Genomic DNA, 26,465 nt, shown 5'->3' with positions numbered 1-26,465 from the left:
TTGACTCTCTGCTTTTTTCTCCCCAGGTTCCTGCCGTTGAGCTCTGAGGCACAGAATGATTTGGGAAGGAGCTGTGTTGCTCAGCGTGGTCCTGGGAATCGGTGCTGTTCCCATGGATGATCCCGAGGACGGGGGCAAGCACTGGGTGGTGATTGTCGCAGGTTCAAATGGCTGGTATAATTATAGGCACCAGGTAAGACCATGACTAATGCTTTTCTTTATGACCCTGGTATTCTGTAAACAATCCTGCACGTTGTCAATAGAACAGACTTTTTAAAAAGTCATTCATACTCCCCAAGGCTGGCTAAAGGATGTGTGTTGGCAAGGATGTGGAGAAATGGGGGGCTCGTAAAATGGTGCAGCCATTTTGGAACACTGGCAGTTGCCCAAAAGGTGAGACGTTGAGTCACCACGTGACACAGCAGTTCCATTCCTAGGTATGCATCCAGAGAAATGAACACATGTGTCCACACAGATGCTTGTACATGAATGTTCATGGCAGTATTGTTCATGCTGGTGAAAAAGTGGGAACAGTCCAAATGTCCATCAACTGACGGATGTTGTCCATCAACAAATGTGGTACGTCCATTCAAGGGGTATTATTTGGCCACAGAAAGGAATGAAGTACTGAAGCAGGCTTCAGCGTGGATGAACCGTAAAAACATGCTGAGTGAAAGAAGCCAGTCACAAAGGACCGCATAGGATCCCACTGATATGAAAGGCCAGCATAGGGAAATCTGTAGAGATGGAAAGTTGATCGGTGGTTGCCAGGGTCTGGGTGGAGGGGGGAATGGGGAGTGACTCTGGGGTAATAAGAATGTTCTGGAATTAGAGAGGGTGATGGTTACACAACTTTATGAATATCCTGGATACCACTGGGTTGTATATTTTGTTTTATTTTTTTTAATGTTTATTTTTGAGAGGGAGAGATAGAACATGATCAGGGGAGGGGCAGAGAGAGAGGGAGACACAGAATCCGAAGCAGGCTCCAGGCTCTGAACTGTGAGCACAGAGCCCAACCGCGGGGCTTGAACCGGTGAACCAGGAGATCATGACCTGAGCCCAAGTCAGATGCTTAACCGACTGTGGCTCACCACGGGTTGTATATTTTATAAAGCTGACTTCTATGTGACGTTTTTTAGTTCGGTAGAGTTGTTGCTTAAACCATCAGTTAATCTGTCAATTCTCAGAAACAGGATGCAGGGTGTGCTGGCTTCTCGTCTAAGAGAGCTTCCACAAGTGAACTCATCTCACCCCGTCGTCGTGGAGCAATGCACAGTAGGCCCAGTTCTTGTTTCCTCTTTGTGAACGAGAGGACTGAGGCATAGAAAGTCAGTCCTCCACCCAGTGAGGCACTGATGGCAGGTGGTTGAGCCTGGATCAAACCTGGGCTGACTAGCTCTGAACAGCGCTGTCTAGTAGGAGGGCCACATGCGTTGTGGTAAAATTTCTAGCAGCCACATTTTTTTTTTAACGTTTATTTTTGAGAGAGAGAGACCATGTGCATGCTGGAGGGGTAGAGAGACAGGGGGACAGAGGCTCGGACACGGGCCCTACACAGACAGCAGAGAGCCGATGTGGGGCTTGAACTCACGAACCGTGAGATCATGACCTGAGCCGAAGTCAGATGCTTAACCGACTGAGCCACCCGAGTGCCCCAACCACATTTTTGAGAAATAAAAAGAAACAGATGAAAGTAACTTTGCTACATCTTATTTATCCCAATATATGCAAACTATCATTTCACTGTAGTCAATATAAAAAGTTAATGATGAGATATTTTACCTTTTTTTTTTTTTTTTTTTTACGCTATATCATCAGAATCTGGTATGCATTTACATTGACGATCTATGCAGTTTGGACGGGCCGTACTTGAAGTGTTCGGTTGCCCCGGGAGTTGCTGTGCGGGACAGCGCAGGCCTGGAGTCTGTGCACCCACGGCCTGGGCAGCGCTGCTCGCGCGTTACCCTCCGGGGCTGTCTGTTTTCGTTATCTGTTAGGCAGGGCGCTGGTTTAGAAGACCTCCCTACCAGCTCCGGAACGTGATGATGATTGAATGACCTGTTTCGTGAATGTTTTTGTGTGTTTGCCGAACAAGAACTTTGGCTTGACTGAAACGTTGTTGTCATGGCAAGATGATCCCTTGTAACATCTTAGTACTTAACCACAGACCTGACCCATTTACGGAGGAGCAACCTGAGTACCTGGCTGATCCGTCTCTCAATTTTCTCCTCCCTCTCCCAGGCAGGAGAAAGATAAGGTGTTAAATACAGGTCACCGATGGTGAACAGGCTGATTCATCAGTCAGTCTTTTTTTTTTTTTTTTTTAGTTTATTTATTTTGAGAGAGAGAGAGAGAGAGTGCACACACATGTGGGGAAGGGACAGAGAGAGAGAGAGGGAGAGAGAATCCCAGGCTCGAACTCATGCACCTTGAGATCATGACCAGAGCCGAAGTCAGACACTTAACCGACTGAGCCACCCAGGCGCCCCTTAAATGTTACTTATTTAATTTTGAGAGAGAGGAAGAGAGAGACAGAGGGAGAGGGAAATCAGAGGGAATCCCAAGCAGGCTGCATGCTATGGAGCCTGATGAGGGCCTTGAACTCCTGAACCATGAGATCATAACCTGAATCAAAATCAAGAGTCAGATGTTTGAAACCGACGGAGCCACCCAAGCACCCCTTGCCACGCTGGTTTTTGTACAACCCACTTAGAAAGAATATTATTGGTTAAACATTATTAAGTATAGGGATCCAATGACCCTTTCCTCTGAGAAAACCCTTTCTGTTTTTTCTTGTGGTTGTTGAAGGGTGCTAGTTTCCCCTGGTAAAATAATATCAAAACAGAATGAAGGGAAGCACTCGCTTCCCAAAAGAAAGAGTGAAAAACACTCATCCTTGAGTAAAGAGGACAGAGGCCGAGCGGAGGAAACGCGAGCACTGAGTCATCGCTGAACTCAGCACTTAGCACTACTGGCCTGGTTCTGTCCTCAGCCGCTGCCAACATTGGCCTTCTTGGCTTTGGAGACTAATCATTAAAAGAGCATTTGAAAGAACTCTCCTCCTAGAACCTACACAGACTTTTCAACCTATGTTTGGATGGAGGTTTACCTTCTTGGATTGACACAGCGCTTGTTCCCGCAAATTCCTTTTGTTGCGGAAGGACGGGGACACCAGGCCCAATTTAAATCACTGCTGAGTGCTTTGCTGTGTGCGTGATGATGGTTATTTAAATCATGTTTTGGCTTGACAAACTGGGTTCCTCTGGTTTCCATTTTGGGGTGGGATTACTGGATGGCCTCGAGGGGGTTGGTCTGAGGCGAGGTGGGTGGAAGGTCTGCATCTGGTGCCCTCAGCCGGTTGCGGGGGAGAGGGGGGAGGTAAGGCCTCGCCAGGGCAAGTGCCTGCAGTGTCCGGGCGGAGGAGAGAGGGAGAGGTCCGGAAGTGCAAACAGCACTCGGGGACAGGCTTGTCAAGGGGAATGGAATGGGCCACTACAGGAGGAACTGGGGTTGGAGGAGGGTTTCTTTCAGGACAGGTCTGAGCATGTGGAGGAGGAAGACCTCAGGTGGAACCGTGGGGGCGGCTGTTGAAATAGATTGCTGGCGAAGTTCACGGCCCCCTGGGGACTTTGGGGGTGACAGGAATTGAGGAGAGGCACATGTGACCAGGTGTCACTCAAAGGATGGGGGTTGGGAGGGTTTGAGGCCGTTGCTGGCAATGGGGCTCCAAGGTTTGCCATGTGTTGGCAGACACCCCCCCCCCCCCCCCACTCCGCTGGTCTGGTCTGGAGTTGGGTGGCGGCGGAGAGAAAGGGGGCCGCCACCTCCTCCTGGAAGCTTTAAGAGCATCTGTCCCAGGAGCTGGGAGGCAGATAGGCGGGTTTCAGTTGAGGCAGAGAGGGAGAAGGAGAAGCCTAGAACTGACTCTTCTTGTTGGAACTGGGAGAAAGACGTGTGATAGAGGGCCAAGCGACAGAGTCATCACGTTTCTAAAAGACCACCTTTAGGGGCACCTGGGTAGCTCAGTTGGTTAAGCATCGACTTCGGCTCAGATCATGATTTTGCGGTTTGTGAGTTCGAGCCCCACATGGGGCTGGGTGCTGACAGCTCAGAGATTGGAGCCTCCTTCAGATTCTGTGTCTCCTCTCTCTGCCCTTCCCCTGCTCATGCTCTGGCTCTCAAAAATAAATAAACATTAAAAAGTTAAAAAAAAAAAGACCAGTTTTCATTTTATAGATTTTAAAAAATGTTTTTATTACTTTTGAGAGAGAGAGCAAGCTCCACACTGTCAGCACAGAGCCCGACACAGGGCTCAAACCCACGAGCCATAAGATCATGACCTGAGCCGAAATCAGTTGGATGCTTAACTGACTGAGCCATGCAGGAGCACTTGATTTTATAGATTTTTTAAAAAATGGGTGCAATCACCACTTTTTAAAACAGCTCTATTGAGGCATACCTTTACATGTCCTACAGTTCATCTGTTATAATTGTATACTTTCTGTGAGTTTCAGCAAATTTATACAGCTCTGCAAGCATGGCCACAGTCCATTTTTAGGACACTTTCATTATTCTAGAAAGTTCCCTCATACCGGTTTGCTGTCAGTCCCTGCTCCCATCCCAGCCCCCTGCAACCACTGCTCTCTGTCTCTATTTTCTTTTTTTTTTTCAACTTTACCACCCACCCCCCGCCATCTCATTTTAAACCTCTGATTATCCTCTGGAAAGTTCGAGTTGGTGGTGGGCTCAGTGAGGCAACTCTGCAAAGTCCCTGACCCAGGGACTGCCTCACCCAGGCAGCACACAGTATGTACCAGGAAGTGATAATATGCACACATCCGTCAATGAGCAGACCAGGAGGTGCCTCTCTCTCTCAGATCCTTACCTGGCTCGCAAGTGGACCCCTTTCCACTGACCATGACCGGAATGTGCCAGTTGAGTTTAACCTTTGTTCTAAAGTGGTGGTTCTCATTTGGCTCACAGCTGGCCTGAGGTGGCAGCATCACAGGCAGGCATTGTCGGACAGTGGCTTGCATCAGGGAATCACGGGATGCTTTACAGGCCTGTCGTCAGAACTCCTAACACAAGCTGTGAACCAAGCTGAGTCATGGCAGTGTCTGCTCAGTGGCCCAGAGGGCCTTGCCTTCTTTATAGAATCTTGCTCAATACCGTCCTCACATACTGCTTCGTAGGCTTTTCTGGTTTTCAGGGGAAAATAACATATGGGCCAGATAGTGCAAAGGAAGTAATTCAAGTGGCTTTTAGCACCATTCCCAAGTATTTGACTTGGTTTAACCCTACGCTTACTTGTTTTGAGTAGCAGTCAATACTGAGTCTAACAAGGAGCCCCTTTAGGTTAACAAAGTTAGAGGCAACCAAGTACCTGTGGACCTCGGAGAGACCCATGACCTGACTGTGAGACTGCTTCTTGTGGAAGAAGGGCACAAGGCATGGTCGGGGTCAGGAGACCTGTGTTTGAATTGCCGAGTCTGTGCTGAGTCTGTCCCCGTTTGCAAAATGTGGATGAAAGCATGTGCCTGCCAAGGTGGTGGTGAGGAGTCCAAATAGTGTAGGAGAAGTGCCAGAACAGGACACGCCGAACCTGCCCTTTCTAAAATACGTAGCGTTATTGAGGCATGTTGTACATATCACATGTGATTCACCCATTTCAAGTATATAATTCAATGATTTTTTTCAGTAAATTTACCAAGTTGTGCACACATCACCATAAATCAGTTTTAGAACATTTCCATCTACCCAGTTAGATTCCCTCCAGCCCATTTGCAGCCCCAGCCCCCAGCCTCAGGCAACCACTGAAAATATACCTTCTGTCTCTATAAATTTGCCATTTCTGGACGTTTCATATCGGTGGAGCCATTTGACATGTAGTCTTCTGTTTCTGTGAACATAACGTTTTTGAGATGTATCTGTGTTGTAGCGTGTCAGTACTTTGTTCCTTTTTATTGGCAAAGAATATTAAATAGTATGTATAGACCACGTTTTATCTGTCGTCTTACCAGTTGGTGGACATTTGAGTTGTTCCCATTTATTGCCTATTGTGTGCAGTGTTGCTAAGAACATTGGTCTGTAAATCTTGGCTGGATAAATGTTTTTGTTTCTCTTGGGCAGAAAGAATTGCTCGGTCATGTGGTAACTTTAAGTTCAACCTTTGAGAAACTGTTGAGTCACTTTCCAAAATGGCGGCACCATTTTACATTCCCACAAGCAGTGAATGGAGGAGGTTCCTGGTTCCCACATCCTCACCAACACTTGTTATTGTCTGTCTAGCTGTGAATTGGTGTCTTGTGCTTTCAACTTACATTTCCCTAGTAATTAATGACATTGAGCATCTTTTTATGTGCTTTTTAGCCATTTGTGTATCTTAGGTGAAATGTTAATTCAAATCCTTTATCCACTTTTGATTGGGTTGATGGTCTTATCAATGTTCTTTGCATATTCTAGATGCAAATTCTCTATCAGATACGTGTTTTGTATATATTTTCTCTTACCCTGTTGCTTATCTTTGCATTTTCTTAATGGTGTCTTTTGAAGCATTCAAGTATTTAATTTTGCTGATGTCCAGGGGCACCTGGGTGGCTCAGTCGGTTGAGCGTCCGACTTCGGCTCAGGTCATGATCTCACAGTCTGTGAGTTCGAGCCCCATATCGAGCTCTGTGCTGATGGCTCAGAGCCTGGAGCCTGCTTCTGATTCTGTGTCTCCCTCTCTGTCTGCCCCTTCCCTGCTCATGCTCTGTCTCTCTCTGTCTCAAAAATAAATTTTGCTGATGTCCAGCGTATCAATTTTTTTGGCTTATGGACCTTACTTTAGGTGTCATGTCTACAACATCTTTGCGGTTATAACTCAAGGTCCTGAAGATTTTGTCCTAAGTTATCTTCCAAAAGTCTTATTGTTGTAGCCCTTACATTTAAGCCTATGACCCATTTTGAGTTAATTTTTGTGAGTGGTGTGAAATGAAGGCCCAAGTTCATCTTTTTGTGTGGATTTCCATATGGTCCCAGCACCATTTGTTGAAAAGACTGTTCTGTCCCTGATGTACATTTGATCCTTGGAACAACATAGGTTTGAACGGCACAGATCCATTTATATGCAGATCTTTTTCAGTAAATATGATATAGTACTATACAGGCATTTTCTCTTCCTTATGATTTTCTCAGTAACATTTTCTTTTTTGTAGCTTACTTTCTTGTAGGAATACAGTACATAATACATATAAGTATGCGAAAGGAAGTAAAAGTCCTTCAACTTTTTCAAAATTGTTTTGGCTGTTCTTGGGTTTTTGCAATTTCCTATAAATTTTAGGATCATCTTGTTCACTTCTGCAAAAAAGCCTGCTGGTCATTTAAAAACATTTTTTAAATAGAATTAATTAAGTCTTCTCATCCGTGAACATGAGGTGTTTCTCTGTTTATTTTGATCTTCTTTAATTTCCCTCAACATTTTCAGATTTTCAGTGTACCAGTCTGACACTTTTGTTAGAGTTATTCTTAAGTGTTTTTATTTTTATTTTGTTTAAATGAACCTGGCTTCTGACAAAAGGAATAAATAATAGGATGGTTGTCACCAAGGGGAATGGGTGGGTATACCTGGTCACTTTCACTTTCATCATAAGAATAAGTTAAATCTGACGTAATATTGGTTTGATTTTTTTTTTAATGAAAAGGAAAGCAAAGAACTATCTATATGACCTGTGTGTGCAATTTAAAGAATAATAATAATGATAATAATAATAATAATAATAATGAATACCTGTATCAGACTAAAAAAACAAAAAACATTACTAAGACCCTATGCCCTGTCTGATTCAGTCCCCCTCCTTCCTGCCTGATGGCAAGCTCCTGAATTTTTTGTCAATCATTCCTTCACTTTGCTTTCTGGTTTTACCATATGTGTATTTAACTATAAACAACAAAATGTTTACTTTCGCCTGTTTTGGCCTTTATATAACTGTAATCATAGTGAATGCATTTTTGTGTGACTTATTCTTGTTTGCATTATGTTCCTGAGATTCATCTATTTGAAACATGGGTTGTATTCCTTCCTTCCATCCACCCATCCATCCATCCATCCATCCATCGGAGCTTTATGGTATTCCATTATATGAGCATATGACAGTTTATTTTTTCCAGCTACTAATGGTCCTTTGGGTTATTTCTTTTTCCCTTTCTTTCTTTCTTCCTTTTTTTTTTCTTTTGCTATGAATAATCCTCTACTGCACAGGTTAGAGTTTTTTTAGGGTCTCGCTAGGAGCAGAATCCCTGGGTTGGAGGGAATGTGCTTCAAGTTGATTGGGTAATGGCAAGATATTCTCCCAAGTAGAATGCCAATCACACTAAACTTCCACCATCAGTGGATTAGTTTTCTAATGTTGCTATAACAAATCACAAGCTTAGTGGCTTAAAACAATGCACATTTATTATGTTACAGTTCTGGAGGTGAGAAACTTGAACGGGGGGTCTTACTACATTAAATCAAGATGTCAAAAGGGCTGTGTTCCTCTCTGGTGACTCTGAAAGAGGTGCCATGTTCTTACCTTTTCCAGCTTTTACGGGCTGTCCTCATTCTTTGGCTCATGGCCCCTTCCTCCATGTTCAAAGCCAGCAATGGCGCAATTGAGTCTTTTCTGACATTGTATCCCTGCAACACTGATTCACTGCCTCCTTCTTCTACACACCAGGACCCCTGTGACCACACTGGGCCCACTGGAATAATGCAGGATAACCTCCCTATTTTAAGGTCAGCTGATGAGCCATCTTAAATCCATCTGTTTTAATTCCCCTTTCTTAGGTAGTGCAACATGGTCTCCAGTTCTGGGGATTAGGAGGTGGACATCTGTGGGGGCTATTTTCTTTCCTACAACTGTTAGTATTGAAGGTCTTCCTTGTTCCACAGAAACGGGGATTTAAACATTTTAGCAGTTTGTGTATGTATAAAATACTTATCTTAGTAACTATCTTAAAACAACCTGTTCAGATTTTCAGCTCCTCCCCCTCTCTGGGCGTCTCTAATTTTCCCGATTTCTCTGTTGTCCCTCCATGAAGCACCGTCAAGTTCTGGAGGCAGAGTGCCTGGGATATCTCGCTATGAGCTGGGTGGCTTGGGTAGGTCACCTTACCTCCTTAAGCTCCAGGTTCCTCTCCTATAAAGTAGGGATCATTACCTTAGTCACGTAGCATTGCTATGAGAATCCCATGAGATGGCGCCTAGAAAGTCTCAGCACGGTGCCTGACACGTACTAGAAACTCAGTAGATGTATGAGCTTTTGTTATTTATTGATTCAGTCACCCATTCATGCAACAGCTCCGAAGTGCCAGACCCTGGACTCACTCGCCCAACATTCAGAACTGTGTATTTAACACCCATCGCTAGCTGTGAAGTCCATTTGTTGTGAGGCATCTACACCGCCGGGTTTAATGCTCGATAAGCTTTATTGCCGTGCTACGTACTGTGTAGAATGTGATGTGTACTGAAGGTCCAGTTCCTAGAGCTCCCTTCCTCAGAGAGGCAGAGAGCTGGGCTCACTGTGCTCTTCACGTGTGTCTATTTGTTCGTGAAAGACACACAGGAGCAGAAAGTGAGAGAAGTTTTTCCTCACTGACCTCAAATGATTCCCAGGTTCCGGACTGGACCACGTGTCATCTGAAAAAGGAAGCAAAGAATGTCTTCACCCTCTTATGGACAAGGAATCACGTTAACAGAGTTTTTCTTTAAGCCCTAATTGTCACTCTTGCTATTTTTTTTTTTTTTTAACTAAAGAGTACATTTCCTCCTTTCAATACCTGAGCTGACCTTCTGAGTTTTCAATTCCCTGAACAGCAACGATGGCAGCCAAAATTACTTGAATTGGAAGAATCCTGTCTGATACAAAACTAAGTTTTTAATCTGTGGTTCATCATTCTGTTTTTCAGAGCTAATTCTTTGCTTTTGGGAGACTTTTATATGGTGTGGAAAAATGAAAATAAATTCTTCAAGACTTTTTAAGGCCCTTGTTATCCATAGTGGTGATGCTGTGCATGTGTGTGTGTGTGTGTGTGTAACCCACATATACCAGGTGAATGAGAGTTTGGATAATGGGTGTGAGGTAGGGAGTTAAAGAAAATTTTTTTTTTAATGTTCATTTATTTTTGGGAGAGAGACGGAGACAGAGACAGAGCACGGGCAGGGGAGGGGCAGAAAGAGAGGGAGTCACAGAATCTGAGGCAGGCTCTAGGCTCTGAGCTGTGAGCACAGAGCCCAACGCAGGGCTTGAACCCATAGACCGCAAGATCATGACCTGAGCCAAAGTTGGATGCTTAATGGATTGAGCCACCCAGGTGTCACCTCCCTTAAAAAAAAGTTGTTTTTTTTTAATGTTTGAGGTGGGGAGTTTTAAAAATTGAGTTAAGGGGTGCCTGAGTGGCTCAATCGGTTAAGCATCCGACTTCAGCTCAGGTCATGATCTCATGGTTTGTGGGTTCAAGTCCCACAGCGGGCTCTGTGCTGACAGCTGGGAGCCTGGAGCCTGCTTCAGATTCTGTGTCTCCCTCTCTCTCTGCCCCTCCCCTGCTCACGCTCTGTCTCTCTCTCTCAAAAATAAATAAAAGCATTTCAAAAAATTAAAAATTGAATTCAAAAAAGACTGATGTATATGGTTTAAAATAATTTATTTTTAATTTTTTTGATTTGATTTATTTTTTGAAAGAGAGTGTGCGAGCAGGGAAGGGGCAGAGAGAGAGGGAGAGAATCCCAAGCAGGCTCTGTACTGTCAGCGCAGAGCCTGACCTGGGGCTCTAACTCATGAACCATAAGATCCTGGCCTGAACCAAAACCAAGAGTCAGATACTTAACCGACTGAGCTACCCAGGCTCCCCTAAAATAAGTTAAATACTCGAACAATAAGGAGTGATTTACAACATGTGTTCCATGAGAAAGAACTCCAAAATTGACCTCCTTCTGGGCAGAATCTAAAACTTGACAAAATCCTTTCTCCAGGCGGATGCATGTCACGCCTACCAGATTGTTCACAGAAACGGGATCCCTGATGAACAGATCATTGTGATGATGTATGATGACATTGCCAACTCTGAAGAGTAAGTAGGGAGTATTTTTGAACTTGGTGATGAATTCGGGATTTTTTTTTTTTTAAATGCATACCCGCTCATAGGAATGTTTATAATTAATATTAGAATATAAACGTTAGAACGTGCACAGACTGGCAGATGAAATCCCACAGGGCTGCTTCATGTAGAGCTTTGAACACAACTGGGGGGGGGGGGGCACCCCGGCAGTGTCAGTTGGCATAGGAGTTGCTGAAGGGTGTTTGGGGCTGGTGGCTTTGGGAGAGTTTGAAGTGTAAGTTCCTTCTTGGGACACCTGGGTGGCTCCGTCGATTAAGCGTCTGACTTCAGCCCAGGTCATGATCTCGCGGTTTGTGGGTTCGAGCCCCATGTCGGGCGCTGTGCTGACAGCTTGGAGTCCGGAGCCTGCTTCTGATTCTGTGTCTCCCTCTCTCTCTGCCCCTCCCCTGCTTGCACTTTTCTCTCTCTCTCTCTTTCTCTCTCAAATAAAACGTCAAGAAAAGAATTTAAAAAAAAAGTGTAGGTTCCTTCTCAGCTCTGCAGTGCTCATTCCTGACCTCCGAGCAGGGGCAGGCAGCACAGAGGGGTTGCCTCGGTGGCCCTGTGCGCAGGAGACTCTTATTTGTAGGCTGGATCCTACTGCCCTTCTTTCCGTGCTAATTTGCTTTTATTGTTTGTTGAATTCAGCTTTACAAATAGTTGGTCTCATGCCTGCTTATCTGCCGTGTTGAGATCAGGAGCAGCATTATGGCTACTAAACTGCACCGGTGCTCGTCTCCCCCCACTTCTTGTTTTCCCTGCTGTGGCCAAGGACGGCTGATCACACGACAGCACAGACTCCATTCTGAGCTTTCTCGCCTGAGCTCTTGTATTAAAGTCTTGTCTTCTGCCCCATCTTTTTCTGTAAAGAGTTTTGCTCTGAGAGATCTCTCGCTCGGGTCTTGCCCCCAGAAGGCCGTACGGTTCCTGCAGGAGGCCAGCCACACCTGTCATTTTCAGGACAGCCCTTCACTGCTCCCACCAAGAACCGGAGAACTGTGGGCTGCCTGAGATCCCCAGGCTCTGAAGTCACTAGCACGTTGGCGGCTGTGCGGGTGATGAGAAATGTCTCTGACAAACGTGGTCACCCCCTATTTTTGTACATAACGGGGGCATAGTTTTGAAGAGAGATTTCAGAGCCATATCACACCGCGTGCTTCAAATGTGTCCCTCGGTTTCTTTGTTTTCTTCAGCAACCCCACGCCAGGAATCGTGATCAACAGACCCAATGGCTCGGACGTGTACGCGGGGGTCCTGAAGGACTACACCGGCGAGGTGAGGGGTACGAGGTTGGAGCCAGCGGGGCTTGTGTTCATTTCAGTGACAGTATGCCCCTCGTTCTCGCATTTCTGGGATCAGAACCTCACAACACTGATTTCTGGGCGGTGCTTCGTGTTGGTATTAAGATTTGCACTTGAGTAATTTCTGAGAGTTTTGAAAGAAAGCTGAGGAAAGAAAAGGAAAAAAGCTAGAAGTAAGTTGTAGTCTACTGATCTTTAGTTTCTAGTCTTTTTTTTTTGTAAGTTTATTTATTTTGAGAGAGAAAGAGAGCGTGCGTGCGTGAGTGGGGGAGGGGCCGAGAGAGAGGGAGAGAGAGAGAGAATCGCAAAGCAGACTCCACGCTGTCAGCACAGAGCCTGATGTGGGGTTTGAACTTACAAACCTTGAGATCGTGACCTGAGCCGAAATAAGAATCAGGCAGTTAACCAACTGAGCCACCCAGGTGCCCCATCTAGTCTTCTACTTTAAGCCTGATAATGGATTTCCTTCAACAATACCTGATTTTCTTGAGATCTTAGCAGAGATCCTTGCTGCTAATCTGATTATAGAGCTGTGCTCTTTTCTGAAAATGGATTTTCTCAGCACCAGCCCTGCTGCAAAGAAAGCATCACTGGATTTTGCGGAGATAGTTTTTCATTAATTGTAATTGTGTATCACTTATGAATTATATCGCTCCCAATTGAATTCTATCCCTCCCAATTGATAGAGGCTTTATCAATTGACACATTTTTGAAGATACCATAATGACTGCCACCGCATGGTTTTCCGGATTGTAGAGGGATCTCTTAGGAACTAATATTCCTGGTAATAAAGGAGCATCTATCTGAAATTCAGCAATTCTTTCAATTTTTTTTTTAAATTCCAGCACAGTTGAATTGAACATGTGCTTGTAACATAGATGGTCTCATTTTTATGAAATTGTTTTTATATAGTGTGATAAAGAAATACTTGGAATCTTAGTGGTAGGGGGTAGGATTTTTGGCGATTTTTTCCCCCTTTGTACTTTTCTGTATTGCTTTATTTTTATTTTTATCTTTTATTTTAGAGAGAGCATGTACAGGAGAGGGGGGCAGAGGGAGAGAGAAAGAATCTTGAGCAGGCTCCCCACTCAGCACAGAGCCCGACTTGGGGCTTGATCCCATGATCGTGACCTGAGCTGAAATCAGGAGTCAGATGCTTAACTGACTGAGCCACCCAGGTGCCCCTGTACTGCTTTTTTAAACGATCAGGCATCAGCATTATAAAATCTTTAAGGACATCAAGTGTCCTTGGGATTTGACCTCCTAGGCAACAAGCTGGATGCAAAGGGAGGCCCAGTGCTGGTGCCTCTCCTCCCTTTCTGCTGTGCCTCTGAGGTGCTTTGCTCTTCCCTGGCTGTGTGTCCCTGACTACCGGCATCTTTGGGTTTCCGCACATGGACTCTGGGATGGTTAGGAAGGAAAGGCGGGCTTGCTGAGTTGCCATCAGCCAAAGGCAAGATGATATTTGAGAAGAGGTCATGCACAGGCCCCAGAAACACTGGCCTTGCTTTGGGTCTACTTTGGTTCCAAAGTGTTTGCTCTTAAACCTTGAGCCTCGGAGATCTGTGGACCGCTGGCTCAGGTCTGCTACAGACTCAGCAAATGCTCTGATTGAGAATGACACGTATGTCTGATTTTGACTTCCAAATTCTTTGTAGGATGTGACCCCAGAAAATTTCCTTGCTGTGTTAAGAGGTGATGAAGAAGCAGTGAAGGGCAAAGGATCTGGAAAGGTCTTGAAGAGGTAATGTCTGTTTTATAAAGCCTCCCACACTTTCCTAATGACTTGGCCCCCAAATAGGTATTGTTCTTTGCTCCCGTCCTGTTTACTCATGAGAAGTAACAGAGCGGGAGCTTTGTCCTGACTTACGACAGGCCGTACGGAACCGATGGCTTCACTGGGGAGCGCATTTCTGTACTGAATTAACCCTAGGAGCCAGGGTCCTTCATTATCATTAATGAAATATTCTCTGTCACTTGAAGCGACTGCTTTTTGTTGTCCACGATCCTAGGGCTGGTATTTTTCACTGCCAGCACAAAACACTGAGACAGGCGGGAAGCCCTGCAGCCGGTCAGGTTGTAGGGTCTGGCCTTCCGGTTCTGTGCTGTGTTCGAGGTCAGCCCAGTGGGGGAGAGGCGTACATGTGTATACACAGCTCTCACCTTCGTCCTGGGGAAAACCACCCCACTGCTTGCTGCCGGCTCTGGGTGACCGTGACCGATGGCTTGTTAGCATCTCTTGATGTAGCACGTTAAGTGATGTCAGGGACTTCAGTAACATGCCCTCAGACTCTCTCAGATCCTTGGCAAATGGTGCTGTTCCTTTCATGCTAGAAGGGAACAGTGGGCACAAGGATGGGCAGGTGGGCCGGGCACACCGTGGGCAGACTGCGTGCAGGCTGAGGGGCCTGGAAGGGAAGAAGTCTGCGCTGAAGGACTGTGTTCAGCTGTGTGTGCTGACCTCCTTCCCTCATCTTAGGGCAATCTGGTTGGAGAGTATGGCCGCTGGCATGAGGCCCGATTGCCAAAGGACTTCAATGTTTAGGGAAAAAAAAACCATGTTTTTAATATTTATTTATTTTTGAGAGAGAGATAGAGACACACACACACACACACACACACACACACACACACACACACACCGAGTATGAGCGGGAAAGGCACAGAGAAAGAGGGAGACACAGAATCCGAAGCAGGCTTCAGGCTCTGAGCTGTCAGCACAGAGCCTGATGCGGGGCTTGAACCCACAAACCTTGAGATCATGACTTGAGCCAAAGTCAGATGCTCAACTGACTGAGCCGCCAGGCGCCCCTAGGACCTCACTGTTTGAATCATACCTGGTCCAGAAGCCAAGCCACCCAGCAGATGTCTCCTCCCGGACCGTAACTCACAGCTCTGAGGCTCTGGGATGTGCCTTGTGGTTCAGGATCACCCTCAGCAGGAGCAGAGGGCACCACCCAACAGTAGACCGTAGTCCTGGAGCATCTTCTTACTTTTTTGATGGAGCAACTTTTCAGAGAAGTCGAAGTGAAATAGTGGAAATTTTGACCTTGTGTGTCCCGCTCTCTCGGCAGCGGCCCCCGGGATCATGTGTTCGTTTACTTCACCGATCATGGAGCTATTGGAATACTGGTGTTTCCTAATGACGATGTGAGTTTTCCTTAAAATTATAAATATAAAGTAGGAGACTAGCAAACAAAACCTTGGCATTGACATGAAACCTGGGATGTGTGTTTCTCATGTCCTACCAGGGTTGGTTTCTGTGTGTGGCAGGTGAGTGTGGGGGACACGTGTAGCGGCTTGAAATCTGTCTGGCAAGTTTTGCCTACATTCGTCTTCGTATCTGAGCCTTAGTAAAAGGTCTCCAGACCCGGGTGCATTGCAGTAGAGGCAGTAATAGAACACGGTCTCTGAACGCTTCAGACGAAGTGATGGAAGAGAGAGCACATTCTTGTCCCCTTTTTATTTTTTTTCTTTTAATATTTATTTATTTTTGAGAGAGACAGAGAGACAGCATGAGTGGGGGAGGGGCAGAGACAGAGGGAGACACAGAATCCGAAGCAGGCTCCAGGCTCCGAGCTGTCAGCACAGACCCCGACGCAGGGCTCGAACCCACGAAGTGTGAGATCATGACCTGAGCTGAAGTCGGATGCTTAACTGACTGAGCCACCCAGGCGCCCCTCTCTTCCCCTTTTTAAATATTTGAATAAAACACATGAGGTGCCACTTTGGGATAGTGCTGCTCACCGTGATTCTTTCTATGGACCGGTAAATAACAATTTACAAAGCATCATTAGGACTTTTTTTAGGGGGGTTCTCTGGAGATGTTGGGCTGAATGTCCGTATTCTTATATTTCAGCTTCACGTAAAGGATCTGAATAAGACCATCCAGTACATGTACAAACACAAGATGTACCAAAAGGTAACGTCAGCGCTTGGGGCAGCCTGCGGGGAGGAGTACGAGGAAGGCAGTAGACGCAGAGCCTGCCGTATACCGTGACTGCCCCAGCCCCAAATGGCTGTTATCTGGGGAGTCTCCTTGGGATCGGTCTTGACCGCTGGTTCCCCGGGATTAAACTGTAAATTGTAATTCTAGGGCTTTAGCTGTTAGATCAGGATCACTGGAGCTCTTGTTAAAACAAAGTGTGGACCCCACCTCCAGAGTCTGACTTGGAGGCCTGGGGAGAGGCTTGAGAACTTGCCTTTCTGAGTTGACATGGATACTGATGGTCCAGGGACCACTTTGAAGACCACTGTTCTAGCACCGACTTCAACTGGGAGCAGCCGGGGAGGAAAACGCCATCGCCTAATTTTCACGTTGGCCGTCGCTCGCCCTTGTAGCACCCTTTATAGAAACTGACCAGCTCGGGCATGCACGTGATAGAAATGTGGAAAGAGGGCCTGCCGCTCCGTCTCCCTGAACTGGACGGTGAACAGTTTTCCTTAGCATTGTCTATGGCACCATTCGCTCTGCACCATTTCAACTAATGGATCATTTTCGTCTGTTAGCGATGAATAGGTGTGAGTCCTTCCGGTTTGCATGACAGCAGGTTCTGTAGCCTCCAGCAGCAGCCTCTCACGGCAGAGATCTCTCCCAGAAGCAAGAGTCAAAAGACCCTTAAGGATGGGACAGGAATGTGAGCAGAGCCCGCATTTGTGAGAGGTCCGTGCCTGGCCAGGGTGTGAGGTCATGTGTCTCTTTCACCTCACAGATGGTGTTCTACATCGAAGCCTGTGAGTCTGGGTCCATGATGCGCCACCTGCCCTCCGACATCAATGGTACGTGGTGGTCGTGCTGGCCTCTGAGCCAGGCTGGGTGGGCAGGTTGCTCAGTGGTGCGGTTTGTCATTGATTCTGCCGACGTGAAGAACCGGGCGGTGTGTATAAGCAGGGGCTTAGGGCAGCCTGGTGCACAGAAGCAGGGGTGAGGGGTTTACTGTGGGCAGGAATAAAGAATAAATAAACAATAAAGAATGTGATGTGAGCTTCATGGTGCTCTTCCAGGTTCTAGTAAAGCTACTTAAGTCCAAGATCACATAGCCTTTGGACCAGCTTCGGTCCCTTTGTGATGCACTGCTTGCCGGCCATCTGATCTTGGGCAGTTGACTTACCCTCTTTGGCCCTCAGTTACCCCCGTCTGTGAAATGGGGATGAAGATGCTGTCTGTTGGGAGAGTTGCATTTTAAGTGATACCACTTGCCCAGCACGATTTTGAGCCCATAGCAGCTAGGTAGTAAACGGTCGCTATTGTGTGTATTCAAAGTGTTCGTTTGTTTGGTAAATGTTAGCTTTCTCTAGCAATGAAATTAGGTACATGTTCTTCAAGTTTCCAGAGCTATTGAAATGGTTCAGATTATTCTAGAATCGCTTAATATCCTAACAAGCACGCGGGCTGCTTATTACCGCCGGCCGCGTCCGTCAGCTAGCTTCTCTGTCTTCCCCATTTCATCTTAGGCAGTTGCTGTAAACAAGTGAGCAGGGCTGGGTACGGCCGCGTCTCTCTGTCCTGCCCGTGCTGTTGGCAGGTGGCGAGCTCTGATCACACCGGGCGGGAGGGAGAGGCTCACGCATCGGGTGGGAGCCACGGCAGAGAGGAGAACATAATCAAAAGATGTCTTTAACTCCTACTAGTTTACGCGACCACGGCTGCCAACCCCACCGAGTCGTCCTATGCCTGTTACTATGACGAGAAGAGGTCCACGTACCTGGGGGACTGGTACAGCGTCAACTGGATGGAGGACTCGGATGTGGTGAGTCCCTAGGGTCCGGCCGTCCAGCTGAGGCTGAGCCGTCAGCTCTGACTTGTCAGAGGACTTCAACGTTGGCATCTTTGCAGGAGGACTTGACCAAAGAGACCCTCCACAAGCAGTACCAGCTGGTGAAATCCCACACCAACACCAGCCACGTCATGCAGTATGGAAACAAGGTGAGAAGGGCAGCCTGGCCCCCCCGTGGATTCCCGAGGCTCAGGCCGACTCGCCTGGAACGTCGATCCCTTGGCGAAGAGAGATGGGGACCCGGGGAGAAATGGCCGAGGCGGCGATGGCCCTGCCTCTCACAGCCAACTGCATCCTGGGCCCCGGGCCCGGGCTCTGGAGTCGGACCTTACCAGGCTCAAACTCGCAGAGTTGTGAGATTTGGGGCGAGCTCCTTAGCTTCGCTGCATCTCCCTTCCCTCCTTGGTCAGAGCCTCAGTGTGCAATTAAAGAAGGTCGTGCACCCAAAGCACTGAACAGGGCTGGCACACACTAAGAGGTCTCTGGATTGAAAGCTTCTGCCTCCTAGGACCCCACATCCTGCACGTTGCACTTGTTACTTTCACCCTTTGGCTAGAACTTAGGGACTTCCGCTCCCCCCCTCCCCCACCCCGCCACTGCCCAGAAGGGACCTAGGTGGTTAAATGGGTAAGATGATCAGGGCTGTCTAGACAGAGGTCGCAGCAGGTGGCTGCTGAAGGCTTGGGCCTTATGTGCCACCACGGGCGGGCGTGGTGGGGGGCAGCCCTTGGGATGCGCAGAGGAGGAGGTGGTCTGTGTACCTCTCCATGTGACCAGACACCACTCCCCAAGCGGCCTGCCGCCATCTGAGTGCTCGCCGGCTGAGACCCGTTCCTCTGATGCAAGCATGGGCCTTCTAGAAAAACTTGTGAGCTGGTCAGGCCAACTGCCTTCAGCTCGTCCCTGACAGAGTGTGGACTGGGGCCTGGAGGCCACGAGACAGGCCTTCAGGATGCCACGGGCCTGGCCGGGCTTCTGAGTGGGGGTTCCGGAGTGGGGAGCAGAGAGAAGGCAAGGGGGGAGGTGACTTGGACGAGGCGCCCTGGCCGTTTGGGGGGTTCACGGGGGAGAGGGCACCCAGCCGCAGCTCCTTGTCCCAGGCTTCCTGTTCACTTTGTGATTTCCTTGGCGCTGGCCCTTCCTGGTCTTGGTCGAAGAGGTATGATGGATCTTTGCCAAATGTTACATGTTTCTGTATATTTATTTTTTTGTCTTAGAACTTTTTTCGAGTATTGTTGCTTGGTTTAGGAACAAGAATACTTGTAGCGTTTCTCTCCTTCTGACTGGGATCCAGTCTGGAGTGACCTGTGCAGGCAGAGTCTGGCCATCGTGCTTGTTTGGCCCCGACTGTCAGCCGGACCCTCTGTGGCTTTAGCTCTGTCCATCTCAGTGGACCCAGGCCTCAGCTGCAACCTGAATGGATGCTTTGCACCTTCCTATTCCTGGTCTCTAGGGACAGGCAGGTTAACATGGATAGGGGAGCACAACCCAGGTCGTCACTGGTTGAAACGACTCTGGCCCCAGCTCTGCATGACTGTGGAGTAAGGATCGTCTATATATGAAATAATTAGCAGTTCTCCTCCAAAGGATGCTGGATATTTATTTTATTTTATTTTTTTTAATGTTTATTTTTGAGAGAGAGAGTGAAAACGGGGGAGGGGCAGAGAGAGAGAGGGAGACACAGAATCCGAAGCAGGCTCCAGGCTCCGAGCTGTCAGCACAGAGCCCGATGCGGGGCTCAAACCCACAAGTCATGAGATCATGACCTGAGCCAAAGTCGGACGCTTAACTGACTGAGCCACTCAGGTGCCCCTAGATGCTGGGTATTTTTGAAGTTCATCATCGGTGGATTTCAGGAGCTCAAATGTGTTGCGTTGCTCACTGCTGAGGGCCAAGCCTCTGTTTTCCGGCTGCGACTGTGGCTGTTCGGTGGTCCTGAAACCACATGGTGTGAACTGTGAGCCTCCCTCGGAGAGGCGGGACCCAGGGTATGTGTGGCACATCCGCTCTTCCCACTCAGACTGGTTCTCTCCCTCTCTCCTCAGTCGATCTCTTCCATGAAGGTGATGCAGTTTCAGGGTATGAAACACAAAGCCAGTTCTCCCATCTCCCTGCCTCCGGTCAAGGACCTTGACCTCACCCCAAGCCCTGAGGTGCCCCTCACCATCATGAAAAGGAAGCTGATGAGCACCAATGATCTTCAGGAGTCCAGGAATCTCGTGGAGAAGATCCACAGGCATCTGGACGTAAGTAGTGGTTAAAGGAACCATCTCCAGATACTGCTCCCAGCCTCACCGGGCAGCATGTATGAACTTGGTCTCTGCCTCCTGACAGTTATCCAGCATTGTTGGAGCCAGGTGAGAGCACTCTGGGGCCACTCCGCCTGGCACATGGGGGTGTGTGGGAAAGGAGACTAGTCTGTGCTCTGTGTAACAGAGGAGTGAGCAGCGGCTGTCCTCATCTTCATTCTTCATTAGTAAGCTGACCTTGACCTCTTTCTCTCTCCTGTATCCTGCCAAGAAGTCATGGCATGTGGGTGTTTCCCTTTTACACCTAGTTGCTTAGAAGACATTTTTATTTTGCTACTTGAACACTAGGTTTAAAATTTTTTTTAATGTTTATTTATTTTTGAGAGAGAGAGAGACAGAGTGTGAGTGGGGGAGGGGCAGAGAGGGAGGCAGACACAGAATCCAAAGCAGGCTCCAGGCTCTGAGCTGTCAGCACAGAGCCTGATGTGGGACTCGAACTCCCGGACCATGAGATCATGACCCGAGCCAAAGTCGGATGCTCAACCCACTGAGCCACCCAGGAGCCCCTGAACACTGAGATTTTCAAAATATTAACCGATTTAGAAATAGCAGTAATAAACTCATTTTGTGCGAAGGTATTTTTTTTTTATTCATCATTTGGGAAGGAAACGATGCCCGCTCTGTGCCCCTCTATCTGTCTGGTGGTTTCTGGAAGAGGCAAAGTGCCTGTGAACACACTGCACCATTTGTGGGACAACAGTCTAGTTTGGCACAATTTCTACGTCCCCCTCCTCTTCTCAGAGTGGGCCATGCCTGCTCTTCAGGTATTTAGATTGAAATGTTAACGTTGTGCGAGAAGACATCGGAAAGGCAGGGTATTTCTAAAGGCTTCTAGCTGTTCCAGAAGCCTCGTGTGCACAACCTCTTGCCTTCTGTAGGACGCCTCTGTTGGCATCTCTTTTGACATCCTGGGTTAGAAGTTGCACGAAGAGAAGCCTTTAAATGGGCTCCTAACCTGATCCAGGGTTCCAGGAGAGACTGCGTTAAGTAAGGTACACTTTGAAAAGATGTGTTTCTTCACAGGCTAGGCATGTCATCGAGAAGTCAGTGCAAAAGATCGTCTCCTTGATTGCGAGGTCCGGTGCTGAGGCGGAGGGGCTGCTGTCGGAGAGGGCCGAGCTCACGGCGCACGACTGCTACCAGGCAGCCGTGTCTCACTTCCGCACACACTGCTTCAACTGGCACTCACCCACGGTAAGCCCGGACCCCTGGGGGCCGCTGGCTGCTGCACCCTGCCTCCCCTGGGTCAACTGAGCCTTTCCCTGTGTCTTCAACCCCTAAAGCTAAATTAAGGTTGTCCACTAGAAATCACGTGGGATGCGTTGCCTTGTAGAAGGTTCCATCCAGGCTGAGGAAACAATGGACTCATTCAGAGGCCTTTGATGGGGACAAGAGGAGGAAGTTCAGCCAAATTCACTGACCATAAATCCTGGCCCCAGACACACTCAGTTGTTTTGTGGGTAGGAGCTTACCAGTCATGACTCAACTCCCATTTATATTTGACTGAAGGGGCATTCCTTCTCTGTACACTTGTGCTGTCCCGGCCAAACACCGGTCACATAGGCTTTCTCCCTTTCGGGTCTGTTCTGACCCCTCCCCAAGCCTTATTGTTGGAGTCAGGTGCTGGCCCGTGGAGGACAAGGTAACAAGCTTCTGCAGATTGTAGAACGTCAGGTGGGAAGGCGCCTGTGGTCAGCGCTACGTGATGCCGGGATCCTCCTACAGAAGGGGGTCAGCAAACCGGCCCACGGGCCAGATCCTACCCGCAGCCCTTTTTTTTTTGTTGTTTGTTTTTTAAATTTTTTTTTTTTTTTTTTAACGTTTATTTATTTTTGAGACAGAGAGAGGCAGGCATGAACAGGGGAGGGGCAGAGAGAGAGGGAGACACAGAATCCGAAACAGGCTCCAGGCTCTGAGCTGTCAGCACAGAGCCTGACGCGGGGCTCGAACTCACGGACTGTGAGATCATGACCTGAGCCAAAGTCGGACGCTTAACCGACCAAGCCACCCAGGCGCCCCTATAAATGGTTATATTGGAACACAGCCCTGCTCTAAATGCGGCATCGTGTCTATGGCTGCATTCACACTGCAGCAGAATCGAGTAGTTCATACGGCCCACAAAGACTAAAATATTTCCAATCCAGCCCTTTACAGAAAAAGTTCGCCGACTTTCTGCTTTAGAGCTGTGCTCTTTGGTATGGTAATTGCCAGCCTCGTATGGCTACTTACATTTCAACTTAAATGAATTAAATTAATTCAAATGCAGTAAGATGTAACGCTTAGTTTCTCAGTGGCATCGGCCACATTTCAGTTGTACAGTTGCCACAGGCAGCCAGTGGCTGCCGAACTGGAGAATTTTGTAGAACGTTTCCGTCCTCATAGAAAGCTTTGTCGGGCCGTGACGGGCACACCTGGTCACGCTTGAATGCTTCCAGAGATGGAGTCCTTGGCACTTCGGATGTAGCTCTCCATTACTTGGAAGCTCTCGATTTTATTTTTTCATTTATTTACCTTTGTAAAGGAAGTATTTTTCTTACCTATTAAATGATTAAAAACGTCCCCCTCATTTAATAAATGCACTGTCTCCTGGTGGTGTTACTCTTCTTAAAAAAAAATTTTTTTATATACATATTTTTAATGCTAATGAATTTTTATGAAAAACACAAACACAGCCAGGTGAGAAATGAGCAAAGGAGCTAAATCAAAACTTCACACAGAAAGATACCCAAATAGCCACACACATAACAAAACAGGCACAGTCCCTCATTATTCATCAGGGAAATGCAAACAAACACATAAGACAAAACACGAAAAAGGCAAATCTAACAGAATGGCTAAAATTAGGAAGACAGAAACGACACCTCCCGGTCACGACGAGGTGCAAATGGAACTCTCGTTCGTCGCTGTTGGGAGTGGAACTTGGTCACCGTCTGTGGAAAACTGGTACCGTTTATGGTAGATTTGCAGTTAGGCCTGCTCTGTAACCCAGCAATCCCACTCCTGAGTATAGGCTGAACAGCAATGTCCACACTTCTGTACTACGAGTCAAGTGCAAGTATATTCCTAACAGCACTATTTGAAATAGCCAAATACTAGAACAGACATGTCCCTCAATTGTAGCACTGATTAAAAAAAAAAAAAAAAAGCACTGACAAATGTGGTATATTCATGTAATGAAATACTGTGCAACCGTGAAAATGAACAAGCTCCTGCAACATACCGCATGGATGAACCCCACAAATACAATACTGAGCAAAGGACATGGACCCCGAAATGTATATACAGTATTACTCCATTTACATAAAACTCAAAAACAGGCAAAATGAATCTTTGGTGTTGGTAATTACTGCTTACCTTTGGGGAAGAGCACACTTGATGACTGGGAAGGACCTTCTGGGAGGTTCTGGGGTTCCTAGGATGATGGACCATCTGTGGTGGTTATACACATATATTCACTTTTTCAAATTTCACTGAGCTATGCCCTCGATTTGTACACCTTCCTGCTTATATGTAATATTTTTTAGCTTTACTAAAAATAAATGTATTACAAGTTTGTAGAAATTTTACTTCTTAAGATCCATTCTTAATTTTTTTTTTTTTTAACGTTTATTCGTTACTGATAGACAGAGACAGAGTGTGAGCAGGGGAGGGGCAGAGAGAGAGGGAGACACAGAATCTGAAACAGGCTCCAGGCTCCCAGCTGTCAGCACAGCTGTTCAGCGGGGCCTGAACCCACGAACTGCGAGATCATGACCTGAGCCGAGGTCGGACGCTTAACCGACTGAGCCCTGGTGGTGGTACTCTTTTGCGCCCTGGAATCACACAAAATGAATCTGCTCCTTCTTCCCCATGAGAGTTCTCAGATTCTCCTGAAGGTTAAAATGAATCTGCTCCTTCTTCCCCATGAGAGTTCTCAGATTCTCCTGAAGGTTTTTCAAGATAAACATCCCGGTTATTTCAGTCTTAGCTGTTGCGTGCCATCTAGTTTGGTATCCACCCCCCATCCATCTCTCATCAGTGTGTCCCTCCCAGAATGAGGTTCCCAGAACCAAACGCCAGGTGGGCGGGGTGGGGGGGTCCTAGGTAATAGAAGGGAGCAGGGCCATGTGGACTCTTCAGTCAGGAGGCCTGGCCCGGCACCGAGAACGCTCCGGGAGGCTCGTCAGCCCTCAGGCCAGGCTGCATTTTTCACAGGAGAGGGAGCCCATGAATCTTCTCCAGATTACCGAAAAGTGGAGGGGGGGGATCCATGAGCTGAAGAAGCTCAAGAGGCACAGATCGAGGTGCTTTCCCCCCAAAACCACAACAGTGGGATATTCCCAGGTTAGAAGTTGCTTGTGTGGTGGTGATGGTGTTTGACGATGTCTTTTTTGGTGTTTTCCTCTAGTACGAGTATGCTTTGAGACATCTGTACGTGCTGGTCAACCTTTGTGAAAAACCTTACCCGATTGACAGGTGAGCCAGCCCTGGGCCTTGCAGGGTCAGTGTCATTCCGAAAGCAGAAGCAAGCAGCATTGCTAAACCTTTTCTGCAAGTGGACACTTTTACTTCTGCCAGCCACCCCCTCTCACGGGAGAGGAGTCCAAAACTGACGCCTCCTCCGTGAGATCATTGTTGGGTGGGTCTATCATAAAGGATGACCTGTTCCAGGCTGGATTAGGTTTGTGTGAATGTTCTTCAGAGCTGACATGGGTCACCAACTTCTTCTTCCTGTTTTGCACAGAATAAAATTGTCCATGGACAAGGTGTGCCTTCATTACTACTGAAACACTGCCTTCCTGACGGGTTTCCACGAGGGAACACTGCCGCTCAGAACGCGTGCTAATCCGGGCAGAAGAGGTAGAACAAGAGGGAGGCGAGCCTCCCAGGCCCTCCTGGGGAGCGCGGACATTCCCGGGCCACCCTCTAGGCCTCGCACAGAGACCTGCTCACCGCTGCCTACTTCCCCAGCCTCCTGCAGGTCCCGTGTGATGCTCCGATAAAACCACAGATTGGTGTGGGGAAAGCTCTGTGTTGAGTATAATTGCTTCTTGGGAGGTGTCTGTGCTCATTGGTTTGAAGGAGCAGGAAGTTCACTGGGGCCTCTGTAGCCAGTGAAAGTCTCTGTTCTGCGGAATTTGAAGCAGGTAGGGTGATTTTATCGAAGAGGGATGGATGCCCCAAATGGAAAACTATTTTTAGGAAATCTCATGATTTTTGATTGCTTTTGTATCTTATTTATCAATAATGGGCAAATCTCAAAAAATAAAATTTTATAATGGAATCTGAGTATTAATTTCAGGCCCCCGACTTGGTTAGTTTATGCTCTGGGCCTCAGCTCCCTCACCCCGTCCCACGGCTCTGCCCTTCCTGCCCCTCTGTACTTCTCGGATTTCTCAGCCCCCTGTGCCTTTGCTACTTACTGGTCCTCTTGCCCCAGAGTGCCTTTTCCTGCGTGTGGTAGGTTCTCTAGGTGTATCTGAAGTGCCACGTCTCCCTTGAACCTTCTTCCACTTCCTCCTGGCCCCCTCACCCCCTCATCGAAGGTCCTCTCCCCTTTCTGTGTTGATTTGTATCTCTTACAGCACCTGTCAAGATCTGCCTTTACTGGGGAGGGGGTGTCTCAGCTCCTGGAGGGCAGAGACTGACCAACTTACTGTTGTTTTCTTGGCCCAGTGCCCCACACTGGGAGGTACTCAACGCCGGGCTCGCTAAAGACACGTAAGTAACACTAACCGTATCCATGCAGCGGAATATCACAGAGCATTAAAATGGAACGAAGCTCTTTATGTGGGAACGTTAAGCCAAGTTATCAGTCACCAAAGACCATGTGCTACACGATTCCATTTGTATCTATTTGTCCAGAATAAGCAAGTCTATAGAAGCAGAAAGTGGGTGAATGGCGCCAGGCAGTGGGGCGAGCAGGGAACGGGGAAGGAGCTGTAGCTGATCGCCATGCAGATTTCTTTTTAGCGGTGACT

The 26,465-nt window shown here is 47.5% G+C and overlaps 1 protein-coding gene across 2 annotated transcripts; it reads left to right on the top strand.

The window, feature by feature from the left end:
• Positions 1 to 25,768, top strand: LGMN (legumain). 2 transcript variants are annotated; one of them, XM_060620598.3, is made up of 13 exons: positions 1 to 193; positions 10,994 to 11,091; positions 12,312 to 12,393; positions 14,078 to 14,163; positions 15,494 to 15,569; positions 16,279 to 16,341; positions 17,132 to 17,198; positions 18,051 to 18,169; positions 18,256 to 18,345; positions 20,242 to 20,442; positions 21,529 to 21,699; positions 24,893 to 24,960; positions 25,229 to 25,768. In XM_060620598.3, exons 1-13 carry the CDS (start codon positions 56 to 58, stop codon positions 25,269 to 25,271), a joined length of 1,302 nt encoding a protein of 433 aa, XP_060476581.1. In that variant the 5' UTR covers positions 1 to 55; the 3' UTR covers positions 25,272 to 25,768. The 2 variants fall into 2 exon arrangements, with proteins under 2 accessions (XP_060476581.1, XP_078304015.1); XM_078447889.2 differs by lacking the exon at positions 24,893 to 24,960.
• Positions 25,769 to 26,465: the final 697 nt, after the last annotated feature.

Source organism: Panthera onca, chromosome B3 (assembly GCF_046562875.1).
Source record: "Panthera onca isolate mPanOnc1 chromosome B3, mPanOnc1 haplotype 2, whole genome shotgun sequence".
Taxonomy (NCBI): Eukaryota; Metazoa; Chordata; class Mammalia; order Carnivora; family Felidae; genus Panthera; species Panthera onca.
This window is presented reverse-complemented; position numbering and strand designations above follow the sequence as displayed.

What these genes read in the sequence shown, in the direction of transcription:
- LGMN (XM_060620598.3), top strand. Translation starts at nt 56, where the DNA reads ATGATTTGGGAAGGAGCTGTGTTGCTCAGCGTGGTCCTGGGAATCGGT. An exon ending in AACACAAGATGTACCAAAAG is followed by an intron (nt 16,342 to 17,131) that starts GTAACGTCAGCG and finishes TTCACCTCACAG; the next exon opens with ATGGTGTTCTACATCGAAGC. An exon ending in CCTGCCCTCCGACATCAATG is followed by an intron (nt 17,199 to 18,050) that starts GTACGTGGTGGT and finishes AACTCCTACTAG; the next exon opens with TTTACGCGACCACGGCTGCC.